This window comes from Phocoena sinus, chromosome 1 (genome assembly GCF_008692025.1).
Source record: "Phocoena sinus isolate mPhoSin1 chromosome 1, mPhoSin1.pri, whole genome shotgun sequence".
NCBI lineage: Eukaryota > Metazoa > Chordata > Mammalia > Artiodactyla > Phocoenidae > Phocoena > Phocoena sinus.
The window spans coordinates 143,821,935-143,834,645 of record NC_045763.1 but is presented as its reverse complement, the minus strand read 5'-3'; the positions used below and the strand labels follow the sequence as shown (position 1 = coordinate 143,834,645).

The window sequence follows — 12,711 nt, the reverse complement described above, 5'->3', positions numbered from 1 at the left end:
AATATATGCATATAACCTAACAACTTGTTACAGAAATAATAGTTATGTTTTCAACGTGCAATGTACTGGTAATTGCCATTCTCTTCTCCTTTTTCTAGTCTATTCCATTAAAAAACAAAAGAAAACAAAACAAAAAAACCCCAAACTGCTCCCGACTACTAAATTGATTTCATATACCACTACCATATTGCAGTCCACAGTCTGAGACACAGTACTCCATGACGTCCTTTTAAATAATAGAAAAATCTACCATGAAATAACACCCCTTTGGGAGCAATGTCTTTCTACCACTGCCCTGGTTATGAAGTGTATCCTAAACCTCTGTTGTACCCGCTACTCTGTACCACATACAGCAGAGGTATCATGCATGTACTTAAGCCAACAGTACATGATATTTTATCATCACCTTCCCCTCGTACAATACCACAGCATCCAACTGAACTTTGGAGTCATGAGATGATTTTGGATAATAAAGTCATTACCCCACACAGCTCAGGGTGACCTTGGGAGGATAATTCTGCAGCTATAAATATTAGCAGCAGAGATGCATCAATAAAAAGTCATGCCTCAAGTGTGAAAGCTCATGCCATCAGGGTGAAATGGTGGCCTTTGGAGAGATTCTTTCTGGGTTTGCCTCCATTCCTGTGCCTTGATACTGCCAAGTCAGGCTCCCTTACACATTCACCAGTGGGGGATCTCAAGATGGTGCTAGGGGCAATGAAGTGATCACTTTTTGAAACTTTTTCTCTCATTTATTTTATGAAACTATACACTAACTTGATTCAAACAAAAACAATGTCAGTTACTGTTCGTTACACAAGGCATGTTTAGGTCAAAGCTGGCAAGCAAAATCCATTTTCCGAGTACGGGGGGGGGGGGGGGGAGATAACACTCATACATTTGCTGGCCGGCTGGCTAGGAGTTTGGCTTATCTGTGGAATTGTGATTTTAAACATTAGCCTCTCTGGCACCCTACAATATAGGAGCCATAAATACTTCCAGAGTATGCTGCTGCCTAGGGCCTTTCAGCGTATTCCCAAGTATTGACAGGAGGGTATTAAAAACTGCATTAAAAACACAACCACCAAAGCTACTGAGGTAGATTTCACAGATGTGATTCCACGTCTGGAGCAAATAAATCTCTGTTCTGTGTTCACGGCTGCTTGGAACCCAGGGAGAAAACATTGGCAAGACATATAACTCTACTCCAAAAACACAAGGACAAGTTCTTGCAAGCTCTCTGGGTCTATTAAACACACCCATGTCTAACCCGGATCCACAAGATGAAATGTGGGCCTCAGAGAATATGGAGGAAGGGATGTTAAGAACACCCACTGGGCACAGCGCATGCAGACTGACAGCTTTTTCCAGAGAGCAGATGGAAAATGGGGGAGGCGTTCTGGCCAAAAGAAGAAGACAGTATATTGCAGCTGTGGAAGATTTTCTCAGACAGTCTAGCAAGATGCAGCCGTGTGATCTGCATCTTTGCATGCATTATTTTGGTCATTGTTTCGTTATCTAAACTAAGCCCATGAAATTCACCACCGTCAGTTTCCTTCAGAGTTTCCTGGGGCTCAGTTTTTACTGTTTCATTGTTTTGAGAGTTCTCACTCTGAAAAATAAGAGTAGAATACACAATATGATCCATGAGAGTTGACGCCATCCTATTTCCTTGGACAGGACTTTCTGACACTTAAAAAATATATGTGGTTATCTATGCTGGGTGAACAAAAACACTACACCCAACCATGGTACACTTCCCATATTCTGTATCAAAACCATTAGAACTGATACATAGGCCAGACATCTGGCTGTATTTTAACGGCTCAAAGGAACCTACCTATAATTTGGCTACAGCTGAAAAGTCCAATGAGGAAAGGAAATAATGCCAGACACAGATTTTCTACCGTTATTGATCACAGCAGACTAGGAATCTGAACCTTGTATTGTTTTGAAAAGCGTCCTGTAACAACTGTTAACAATTATACTAATACAATTCACATCAGTACACAGATTAATTCCCCGACTTCAGAGGTCAGAGCAAATGGTGACATTCTAAACAAAGGTGTTCTGTCATTACGAGCCCTGAGGAAGGTAAGCTATTTAGGAAACACTTCGCTGCATGCACACATGTATCCATAACTCTAAATTCTAACTGAAGTAAAGCTAAGCTGAAATATCAATACTGAGATATGAAGATTTGGAGTATTTGAAATAGTAGCAAACATTTAATGACCCCAACGCACTGAATAATGGTGGCAGATTCATTATCAACCACACCGTTATGGCTTATGTTGAAAGTAGCCCACTCTTGTAAACATCATGCAAATTTGGGACTTCAGCCCTAAAATGCCTAACCAGTAGTATTACAAGGGAGAAACAGTAAGTTTCTGTTGCTCTTGAACATCATAACTCCAGTGACAGAAACATCATGCCTGTGATTTCCAAATTCTCCATCATCTGCAACTTACACACCGCAAGGGCTAATCCTCAGCTTTACCTGTGGGTTTTCGGGAGAGTTACGACACACAGAGAGGAGAAAAAGTTAAACCCTCTGTAATGAGCCAGCTTCAGAAATAGCTGACCTGAGGTTTTTCTTCCCTGAGGCCGCTGGGCTTCCTTCTCTCTGTGCAGTGATAGGCACGGCCTTCCAGTTGACTAAGAAAAGCACAGGAGTTCAAAAACACTCCCTTGGGGTTTGGGGACAAGCCAAGATGCACAGTGGCCGCCTGTATGTGTTCTCCTCCCTGCCCTTTTACCGTTGACCCAGCAATCTTCAGCCAGCCTTCCCAACACACCCCTCTCCACCCCCAACTTCTTACCTTGATGTGGGAGGCGTTAATGTAGCCTGTGTTGTTTTCTTTGGTCGGTATGAGCTCTACGCGGTTCTCCTCATAGGGGACGACCTCCCGGATACGGCTGCGCTCAGCATTTTCTGGCAGAGCTGCCGTGCTGAAAACGCCATTTGCCTTTTTCTTTGGAATCTGCTCATATTCTGTGAACACCATCCCCTCTTCGAGCTTCTTCTTCAGGGTTCTGAACTGCAACAGAAATTGATCTCCAGCTCTCCGAATTACCTTATCCAAACACTCCAACCAAACCACCAGATTTCTTCAAACATTTCCAGTGACAGTGTTAATAAGCAGTTTCAAGATGGACAACTAATATTTGATTATTTGGTCTCGTTACCGACCATATTGCTCGTATCTCTTGTCCAATAACCAATTTCCTTCTCACTCATACCTTAAACAGAACGAATCTGCCAGACCAGGCAAGAGTGGAAATTCAAAGTTAGTATTTTCGTTTTTATCACCTCCGTTTAAAGTTCTAGTGATAAGGAGATTGTTCATCTTAATTACCCAGACGTCCTTCCCTCCACTTACACAGCTGTTCTTAGCTAAATTTTAAGATGATACTGGTCTACAGTCCTCTAGTCGTGGGGATTAGACGCCCCATCTTTTATTTTTCCCACGGTCAAGCTACTAATAACAAAACATGGTATTAATTAGATTAAATGATCCCTCTAAAGCCCCTTCTGGCTCTAAGAGCATGCTAATACTTCATACATGCTGGCAAAACCTAAAACCCTAATCTTATTGTAATGCACTCTATTGCATTTACATGACCTGTTTCTTAACCTGACAGCAATTTCAGGAACTGAAAGAACGTGTTTCTTCACCTCTGAAACACTACCACGCAACGTCTGGTTACTTTTCCCACAATGCATTACCCTAACAATGATAAATCAGCCATATGTTATAGCCAAACAAGGGGCCAGTGTATTAAAGAATTCTATAAATGCGTGGGTAAAAGAATCACTCCCTAGTAAAGGGTATTTGTTCACAAAAATCACAGAAATTGAGAGCTACAGCAACCGCTTAACGTCTTCATTTTGCAAAAAAAAATAAAGACACAGGCCCAGAGAAATTGAATGACTTGACCAAGGCCACACAGCTAGGTAAGGGCTGGTGTCTTTAGGGGTCGTCATGGCACCAACCTGACAAAGAAACATGAGGTGTTGGAAAGGATCGATTTAATACAGCACAGACCAGGTCTTGCTAAGCCTCAAACTGAAGAATGAATTCGTCAAACACGCCTTCGTGCTGGCATGTCTGGGCGAGGAGAGAGCGTTGGAATCCTAAGACCACAGAGAATGAGTCACACGTTTGACAAGCCCAGCGCTTACCCTCTCATCCATGGGAACTCGGGTGGCATCAACGCGACTTTCTTCCCGCCCCGAGCCCCGTGCAACCGAGAGTCCGTTCAAGGCTGCCAACATCAGTGGCCTCTTCTGTGCCTCCAGGCCTGCCATCTTCTGCTTCTCTAGATTCTTGCGGTAAGAAAAGGCATGTTCTCATTGTGTGTAATACCAGGAGAATGCTGGAATGTGTTTTAATCTCCCCAAATCTGTAACTCCCCAGCCAAGGAATGCAGACAGTCACCATTAGCAGGGCAAATTCAAACACAGTCTTCCCATTATTCCCACTGTGCTGGAGGAAGCTGGTTCCTCCAGGCCTCCTGAGCTTTTATTTAAAATAGAGGAATGAACAAACAAACAAACAAGAGCAAAGACCCAACACAAATACATCCTGCCTCGGGGCTCACAAGAAAACAGTGTACAGGAGACACTTTAGGAAGATAAGGGCTGAAGGAAGACAGGACAAGGAAAAGAGAAACAGAGATTCATGAATAATCAAACTTAATCACAATGATGCACCTTTTATACAGATTAAACAGTAAAAACCTTATAAAAACTGTTTGTTGCATTCTTAAGAGGTTGGATACATACATAAATAGACAAAAACCTTCCCAAGTTTCCATTCAGAGGGGCTCAAGACTTGAGGGTGTTAATCCTGTATTGACTCTCTCTGGTCCCCGGGATATCATCCCCAAAATGAGAGCTGCTGTGGTTTTAGCAGAGTCACTAATACCACAGCCTGGGGCCACCTGAGATGACCTACCCAGCAGCACCCTTCATGCTTCATCCAGAAGACCCACAGGAATGGACACCATGGCTCCCAGGGACCATGGTGGAGCAGCGGTGGATGTGACTGAGCCACGGGAGAACACGGATCTAGGGGCCCAGCAGAGCACTTAGCGGAAGGTTCGGTTGTTAACACCTAGCCCTTGTTTGTGGCATTGCAACTCCTCTCTATCTCACCTGCACAGACACTGAAACTGGATCAGTCGGGGCTCCTGTTACTTGGTCTATGGCTGTGCTTCCTCACGCCCTCTAAACTGATTGAGGTACCAACAAACCTCCATTTACTCATTTCAGTCAAGACAATGGGAGCATTTCCCACCAGATAATCTTGTCTTAGAAGACAAAAGCACAGAGACTTCATAAAGCATAGAAACAGATGAGTTTTACAGAGTTTATGATTTTGATCCACACGAAAGGGAAACCAATTTGCAGGTTCCTTTGGTTGCCACAGATGAAGGGGTCATCTTATTCCTGTTTTCTTTTTTCAAACCTTTAGGTATTCTTTTTCTTAGTCTGTCATTTAGAAATCTACTCCCCAGAGAAGTATCTTGATGGAGCCACGGTGCAGATTATTCTAATTGTGGGTGTAAGGGGATGGCATTACACCCCTATGTGCATCCCCTCAATGCCACCTACAGTCAGAATGGAGCCTTGGGAACTATATCCAATATCCTGGGATAAACCATAATGAAAAAGAATATATATGTAGATAAATATATCCAAGACACTTTGCTGTACAGCAGAAATTAAGCACAACATTGTAAATCAACTATACTTCAATAAAGTTAAAAAAAAAAAAAAAGAATGGAGCCCTGGCCTTTATGAGTGATTCTGTCAATAGATGCTTGGTCAGTGACAGGGCTGACCCATCAGACAAACAAAAGGAGCATCTCAGAGGAAGATTAACTGTGAGAAAGTGAGAAAGGTCCCAAAGGTATAATATTCTTAAGAATGGCCCTGGTTTCTCAACCCCAGACAGATTTTGAAAGTTTTGGATTTAAATGTGCTGGTGTGCGGGGGGTGGGGTGGGGGGGGAGGTGTTAGTTTACTTGCTTATTAGTTTGTTTTTGTGAGGGAGAATTTTCCCCCCATTATCTCTTTTAGTTGAGAATGTTTTACTCCTCCGCAAAGTTTTAAGACAGCAAATTTTTTTTAAATAAATGGTCCTGAGGTCTTCCCAACAGTCCTTCTGCTTCCTTCCCACCTGCACCATGACGTAACCCCAACTGGGCCCAAAAGCCCAAAGAAACCTATTTGTCTTTCTTGGGAAAGGATTACTACTTACCTAATGAAAACTGAGACCCCAGGGATAACCTATTTGTCTTAGCTCCTCCTTACTTATCCTATCAGCTTATTACCAGAGATCAAAAATAATTAATTCAAAGATCTGATTTGGCCTTTTCTCTTCCCAGTACCTGATTTGGGGTTAGGTGACTAAAGACAGTGAAATGTCTTCCAGGCAGCAGTAGGAGCCAGGAGAAGCTATCAAGACAACAGGCCTGAACTATCCATCAAATGGATAAGCACTTCCAGAACTGGAGGGAGAGACTTGCCTGCAGGGCAAATTCTCACCATAGCTGTCTCCCTCCAGTTCCTATTTGGTTACATTTTCTCATTTTCTTATCCTAGGGAGGCCCCGATGGCCTTCTCTTCTTAGTCATGCCTAACAAGCCAGGCAAAGGCTACCTATGGTGGCGGGGGACAGACAGTCATCTGAGATGTGGGGAGGTCACTGGGGTGAGTTTCTTCATAAAGACAATAGAGACCCATCCCAAGCATCAGTGCCAGTGGTGGTCACCACCTTGTCTGGCTCACTGAAGACCCTCCAAGTCCTACTCTGAGGTTGGGACACCAGCCAAGGGTGGCAGCCCTTGAGCTCACAAGTGTGTAGGACTTGGGGAAAAAATCAGAGAAGGGACTTCCCTGGTGGTCCAGTGGTTAAGACTCCATGCTTCCAATGCATGGGACCAGGATCTTAGCTGCTGGTCGAGGAACTAAGAACCCACATCCTACGAGGCATAGCCAAGAAATAAACATTCTTTTAAATTAAAAAAAACAAAGAAGAAGGTACACATTTAAAAAAAAAAAATCGGGGAAAATGACATAGGGCTGGGGTAATGATGTTCCTGAACTAGTTAAGGGGTAAAATTGGCTATTCACTCTTACCCAGTGGATGGGATGGGAGGACACGTGCAAACAGGGGAAAAGGCCCTTGCTCCTTTGTGATAATGCCTGAAGCACTATGTAGGGAACCAGTGCCATGAATTTGGCTACAGGCTTTTGTTTAATACAGGTAACAAGAGAAGAGAGTGAATATGACCTAAGTGAGGCTAGGGGACCATGCAGGCAGCAGCTGAATGCTTAGATTGATGGGTTCTTGATACTGAGTTGTGTTACAGGGGTGTGAGGCCAAGAAGTGCTGAAAATCCCTTCCTACCAGTGATTACTTTTCCCCCGACTCAGAAAGCTCTCACCCCAGGCACCCAGCCTCGCATCTCATTCCAGCATCTCATTCCATCCCCAGGAAAAAGCTCCCCGCCAAGGCACCTAGCCCCGCATCTCAGCCCAACGGTCTTATTTCCCACAGGCACAGCACAACTTTCACAATTTCCCTCTAGGTGGAAAAAGTTACGCCTGTACCAACTTCTTAGCAATACTCCACGGATGGCCAAAACCGTGAGGCTAAGAATGTTCTTAAGGTTTGTCTAAAGTAGGGACGTTGCTATGGACTAGACTCCTAAACCGAGGGACTTGGCTTCCTTAAAACTTTGGCTCTTTACAGGTTAATTCCCTCTGGAGAACTGGGAGACTTATAAATGAAGAAAGTCTAATGAACTCCATCAAAGCCCATTTTAAGTTACAACTGCTCTGGAGTTCCTAAAATAAGCCCTGGCTACCTTACAGTTCAGCTGTGGTACATGCAGAGGAGAAGTCAGTCTAGGTTTGAATGGTGACATTGAGAGGATTTTTAAACTTTTTAAGGGAGTGAATACTTCCAGGACAAGTGTGGCCTGTGTATAAATATGCATGTGTGAATTCTTGATAGAGTAAGAATGGTTAATGGAAGCTCAACGGTAAACTTCTGGGTTTATTGTTATTCTCTTGGATTTGTGTTAAACATCTCTCGAAAGAAGATTTGAACATAAAGCTGGATACATCATGGACAATATTGATGAACGATCCTGACATCTAGATCTACACAGAAAGCTGTGCTCTGAAGGGATGCTGCTCTTTTAATATCTAATTGGGCGGGTGGGGGCGGGAAATGCTTTCCCCTGGAAAAACCAAAGCACCAGGAGATGGAGGAAGGTGAGCTCCTGGCAGCTCATGCAATGGGAAGTCTGACCCTGAATAAAGAGCAAATGCTGGCCCAGACACCAATCTCAACACCACCAACCTGTAAGATCCTGACTCTCTCACAGCACTCTGCACCAAGCACACCTACGAGGAGCCATGAATGAGAATGGAAGGTTTATGCGAAAACAAAGTTATGTGAAATGAAACACTACCTGTTTATATGCCAAGTGATTTTTAAATCCCTACCACATTCCCTGAATATGGCTTGCGCTTTCTTCAGTGCCCAGAGGATGTATGTCTAAATCATGGAAAAGGAGCAGAGGGGGCTGCGGGAGAGGGTGGAAATCAGGCCCGTTTAACTGTCCCTCGAAAGATGCCCTGGGAGAGGAAGCCACTTACCGGATCATCATCTCTCTTTCTATAATGCTGTCCTCCAGGTGAGAACATTTCAGACACAGGTCTCTCCTTCACAGGCTCTTTCTTGACCCGCTCCTTCACACTTGTCAGGTCGGGCTCTGAGATGGATGGACCAAGAGACGGACCCGTTGATGGCCATCTGGTCAGCCCGGGAGATACTGATGGCCTTGGCTGGCCCCTGCCTCAGGACCCTGGCCCTGGCGATGGCGGGAGGAAGGCACAACCTGGTCTTGCCCCAGCGCCCCCGTTGCTCACACTTTTCCTGGGTCCGGGGTACTCGGGTGGGGGCTTGTTTGGAATGCGGGCTAAGGCGGCTGGAGCTGGGCGCTGTTACTCCATCTTCTCGCGGAGCACGGGGATCTGGGGCACCGGTTCCGGAGACTCCTCTTCTTCCTCCTCGCTCTCACTGCTGTGGATCAGCATCGTGGCATCCGAGAAAGTCTTCCTGTGGTGATACTCGGGAAGCTGGGGGACCTCGTGGCTCCCCGGCACCTCCTCGGGTGGCCCCGGCTCCCGCAGAGGTGTTACGGCGGGGCCATGGGGATGTTGAGCGACTTTCAAGGTCATGGCTTCCATGCCCCGCACCATGCTGCTCATCACCTCCAGGCTGTGGCGCTTGTGCACCGTGCCGTGGTGCTTGGTGGCCGTGAGGGGCTCGCTCACCTCCTGGAGAGACTGATGCACCACCGGGGAGCTGTCCTCCTGGAAGGTCTTCACGGACAGCTGCACTTTGCGAGTCACCAAGTCGGGGCTACTGCCGCTGACGTACTTGTGGCGGTGGCTGGCGAGGTCCGGGGTGCTGGTGGCGGGGCGGGGCCGTGGGTAGGGGGGTGGTGGCCGGAAGAGATAGTTTTTGAGCATGTGGGCCGTGTTGTAGTTATAGGTGCCCTGGAGCTGCATGTTGGCCAACTCCGGGGTGCTCACCGTGTGTGAGATGGCGCTTGCCCCGGGCTTGCTGGGCACCGTGGTACTCTTCGGGTTGATCTGGTCCGATGGACTGACCAGTTTGTTACCGTAGCCCCCCTGGGGCCCATAAGGGACAGTGTAGGGGTGCCTCTCCCGCATCTCGGGCTGGCTGTACACCAGATCCTCTGGCTGGTTGTAGGCGTGGGTGTTGATGATGTTGAGGTTCCGCAGGGACTGGCTCTGGCTGTCCGTGTGCACGACCCCCCTCTTCATCTGCCGCATGACTGTCTCATAATCGGGGGTCGGCCGGTAGGATGGCACGATGATGGCGCTGTGCCGGTGGCTCGGGATGTAGTCAGCCCGCATGATGTCACTCCCAGGGATGCTGAGGTTGGAGGACACGGGAGACGCCTGGATGAAGCTTTGGGAGCAACTGAGGGAGTTGACGCTGTGAATGCTACACACACTGCCATTGGTGACGGTGCCATTTATATAACTTAAGTCCAGGCTGTTGTGCGAGTTGCAGTACAAGGCTTCTTCATTCCCATGGAAGATGCTGTCTGCAAGAAGTCACACAGAGGCACGTGAACGTCCACACCATCCTGCTTCAATCAAGTTCATCCTCACACTTACAGAAGTCATAAAAAGGGAAATCCCATGGTCTCCACCCACATATTCCATGGAAAAACTGGTAATTTCTTGGGCAAGATGCCAACATATGGAAGGAACGTTTTAAAGGACACTAAAAAGAAAAAGTGAATCTAAACAAAGAAAACTATGCACACACGGAACCGTTATCACCTGGGCTAAGTTCTCGATTTGGCCACGAGCTTTTAAGTCAGGCACCAACAATGGCCCTCACATTGGGAGACCTGTCCCCTTGTTCACGGCTCAGCGACAGAACTGGATGTTTGGGTCAGGAAGTCAAGAACTTTAATAGGGCAATAGATTTGAAATTATTGAGTACTGGGAGCTGATCTTCCTGACTGCAGTGGGAAAACTCCCTGTATCTGAGGGACTGCCGAGCATCCATCAAGGCACGAGGCAAATAACACAGTCAGGATGTCAGCATGCGTGGCTGCTTCATTCTGATCGGCAACCAACGGAGGGCAAAATAAGAATCAGGAGGTTTTTTTAGCCACTGCCTAAAACCCGCCTCTAGAGTTGGTTTCATCACTGAGGTCAGTTTCACATGAAAATTAATAATACTTTAAAGAGGTACCTAAAGAGATAAAAAGCAGATTTCTAAAGTAAGGCCCATTCTGGGTGTCCAGTGTTCCTTTAACACACACATACACAGACACCCCTAGGCAGGCAACCTCTTGCCAACACACTTTTCTGTGGGCAAAGTATATTCATTTTTTACACTATAGATTTAAGCATGAGCAGAGTAGAAGAAAGCAAAGGCAGAAAAGATTAAAAAACAGAAAAAGTGACTGAAAACACTTGGCTCTCTGAAGAGGAGGGGTGGGAACATAGACCAGATGAGATGATACAGGCAGGAAAAACTAGGAGAACGTGTTGCATTTATCCACCTTAATGGGGTTTGGTGCCCTCCCATAGAAGCAGGGTAACTCTGCTAGTCTGCTTATAAAAAGTTGTATTTTATTAAATTACATCATCTTGATTATCTTAGTCTCCATGCTCACATTTAGACAGTGCAGAAAGATTCAAAGCAGCTAGCATACGATAACCCAGAAACAAATTATCCAATTGCCAAACTGTCAACATCCAATGTTTGATCCCATTCCTTTTTTGAGATACAGTTAGTGTAATGATTACAGAGCCTGGCTCAAGAGTCAGGACACCAATCCTTGTATCCAAGCTTCCCAGGACCCTTTCTGTACCCCGGTTTCTGTATCTGTCAAATGGAAATAATAGCAGTACGTATCTCCTAGGGCTATTCTGAGGATTAAATGAGACAATGCAGTGCAAGTGCTCAGAACAAGTGCTTAAGGAGAGGAACTGCTCTCTAAAAGCTCATTCTCAGAATAATTATTATTGGAATGGGTTTTTTTACACACTTTGCATGGGAGTGTTTAGGGAGGAAAAGAGGAATAAAACAGTTCAATAAGCACACTGAGAAAGGGGCCAGTGGGAGAGATCGGAAAGGAGAGTTAAGATGAGGGGCTGAGGGCTTCCCTGGTGGCGCAGTGGTTGAGGGTCCGCCTGCCGATGCAGGGGACAAGGGTTCGTGGCCCGGTCCGGGAAGATCCCACATGCCGCGGAGCGGCTGGGCCCGTGAGCCATGGACGCTGAGCCTGTGCTCCGCAACGGGAGAGGCCACAACAGTGAGAGGCCCGCGTACGGCAAAAAAAAAAAAAAAGGAGGGGCTGAGATTTTATGTGTATTTCTTTCAATTATTCTGATGCCTGTGTTCTCTGTCACCTTGAAAACCTGCTTGACTGTTACAAGCTCTCTGACACTGACAAGGAGGGTGAAGAGCATTCTGTGGGGCTTAGCTGTCACTCTCCTCTCTGTCCCACTTACAAGAAGGAAGAGGAGAAAGGAACTTGCTCACTGCCTTCCCCCAAGTCCCTCTGGAGTCAATTCTGGGGAAATTCTCCTCTCAGGAGTAAATGATATTCTATGCCTTTCACAAATCCAAGCTGTTGCCTGCTGCCATTCAGACAATGACAAAGTTAAAATGAAAGTATCACGGTCACCCCCCCCCCCACAAAGTTTCAGTACCCGTCACCAGTTCTCAACTTTGCGTCTTAAGAAGGGACAGCGGCAAGCCAGTTACCTTGAGAAGTGTGTGTTTCCGAGTAGTGTTCGCCACACTGGACGTGCATGGGAGGCAAGATGTACGGTTGTTGCCGGGGCTGAAACAGAGAACACGGCACAGGTGGGAGGCCTTGGCGCAAACGGCCGTAACACTCACGAGCACCAGCGCGAGCACACGGTGGTCCTGCAGGGAGGCACGCTGCAGATGCTCTGCCCTCCACACTCAACCCAACCCTTCGCTAAGCATCCGCACCCCCGTCTCGTCACCAAGCTCAGGACTGGAGAAACAAGAAGCGGGGAATGGGGAGGCTGGTTCAAGGTGAGAGAGAGGCTGTAATCAACATGAAGGCACCTATTTATAACGTATTTTCTAACACACC

The 12,711-nt window shown here is 46.4% G+C and overlaps 1 protein-coding gene across 1 annotated transcript in view; it reads right to left on the bottom strand.

Moving 5' to 3' along the window:
- Positions 1–12,711, bottom strand: part of PTPN14 (protein tyrosine phosphatase non-receptor type 14) — a 173,382-nt gene that overhangs the window by 20,011 nt on the left and 140,660 nt on the right. The window contains 7 exon segments of the mRNA XM_032633781.1: positions 2,823–3,041; positions 4,187–4,330; positions 8,677–8,718; positions 8,720–8,818; positions 8,820–8,933; positions 8,936–10,164; positions 12,351–12,429. Of these exon segments, the coding sequence (XP_032489672.1) occupies positions 2,823–3,041; positions 4,187–4,330; positions 8,677–8,718; positions 8,720–8,818; positions 8,820–8,933; positions 8,936–10,164; positions 12,351–12,429 (1,926 nt within the window).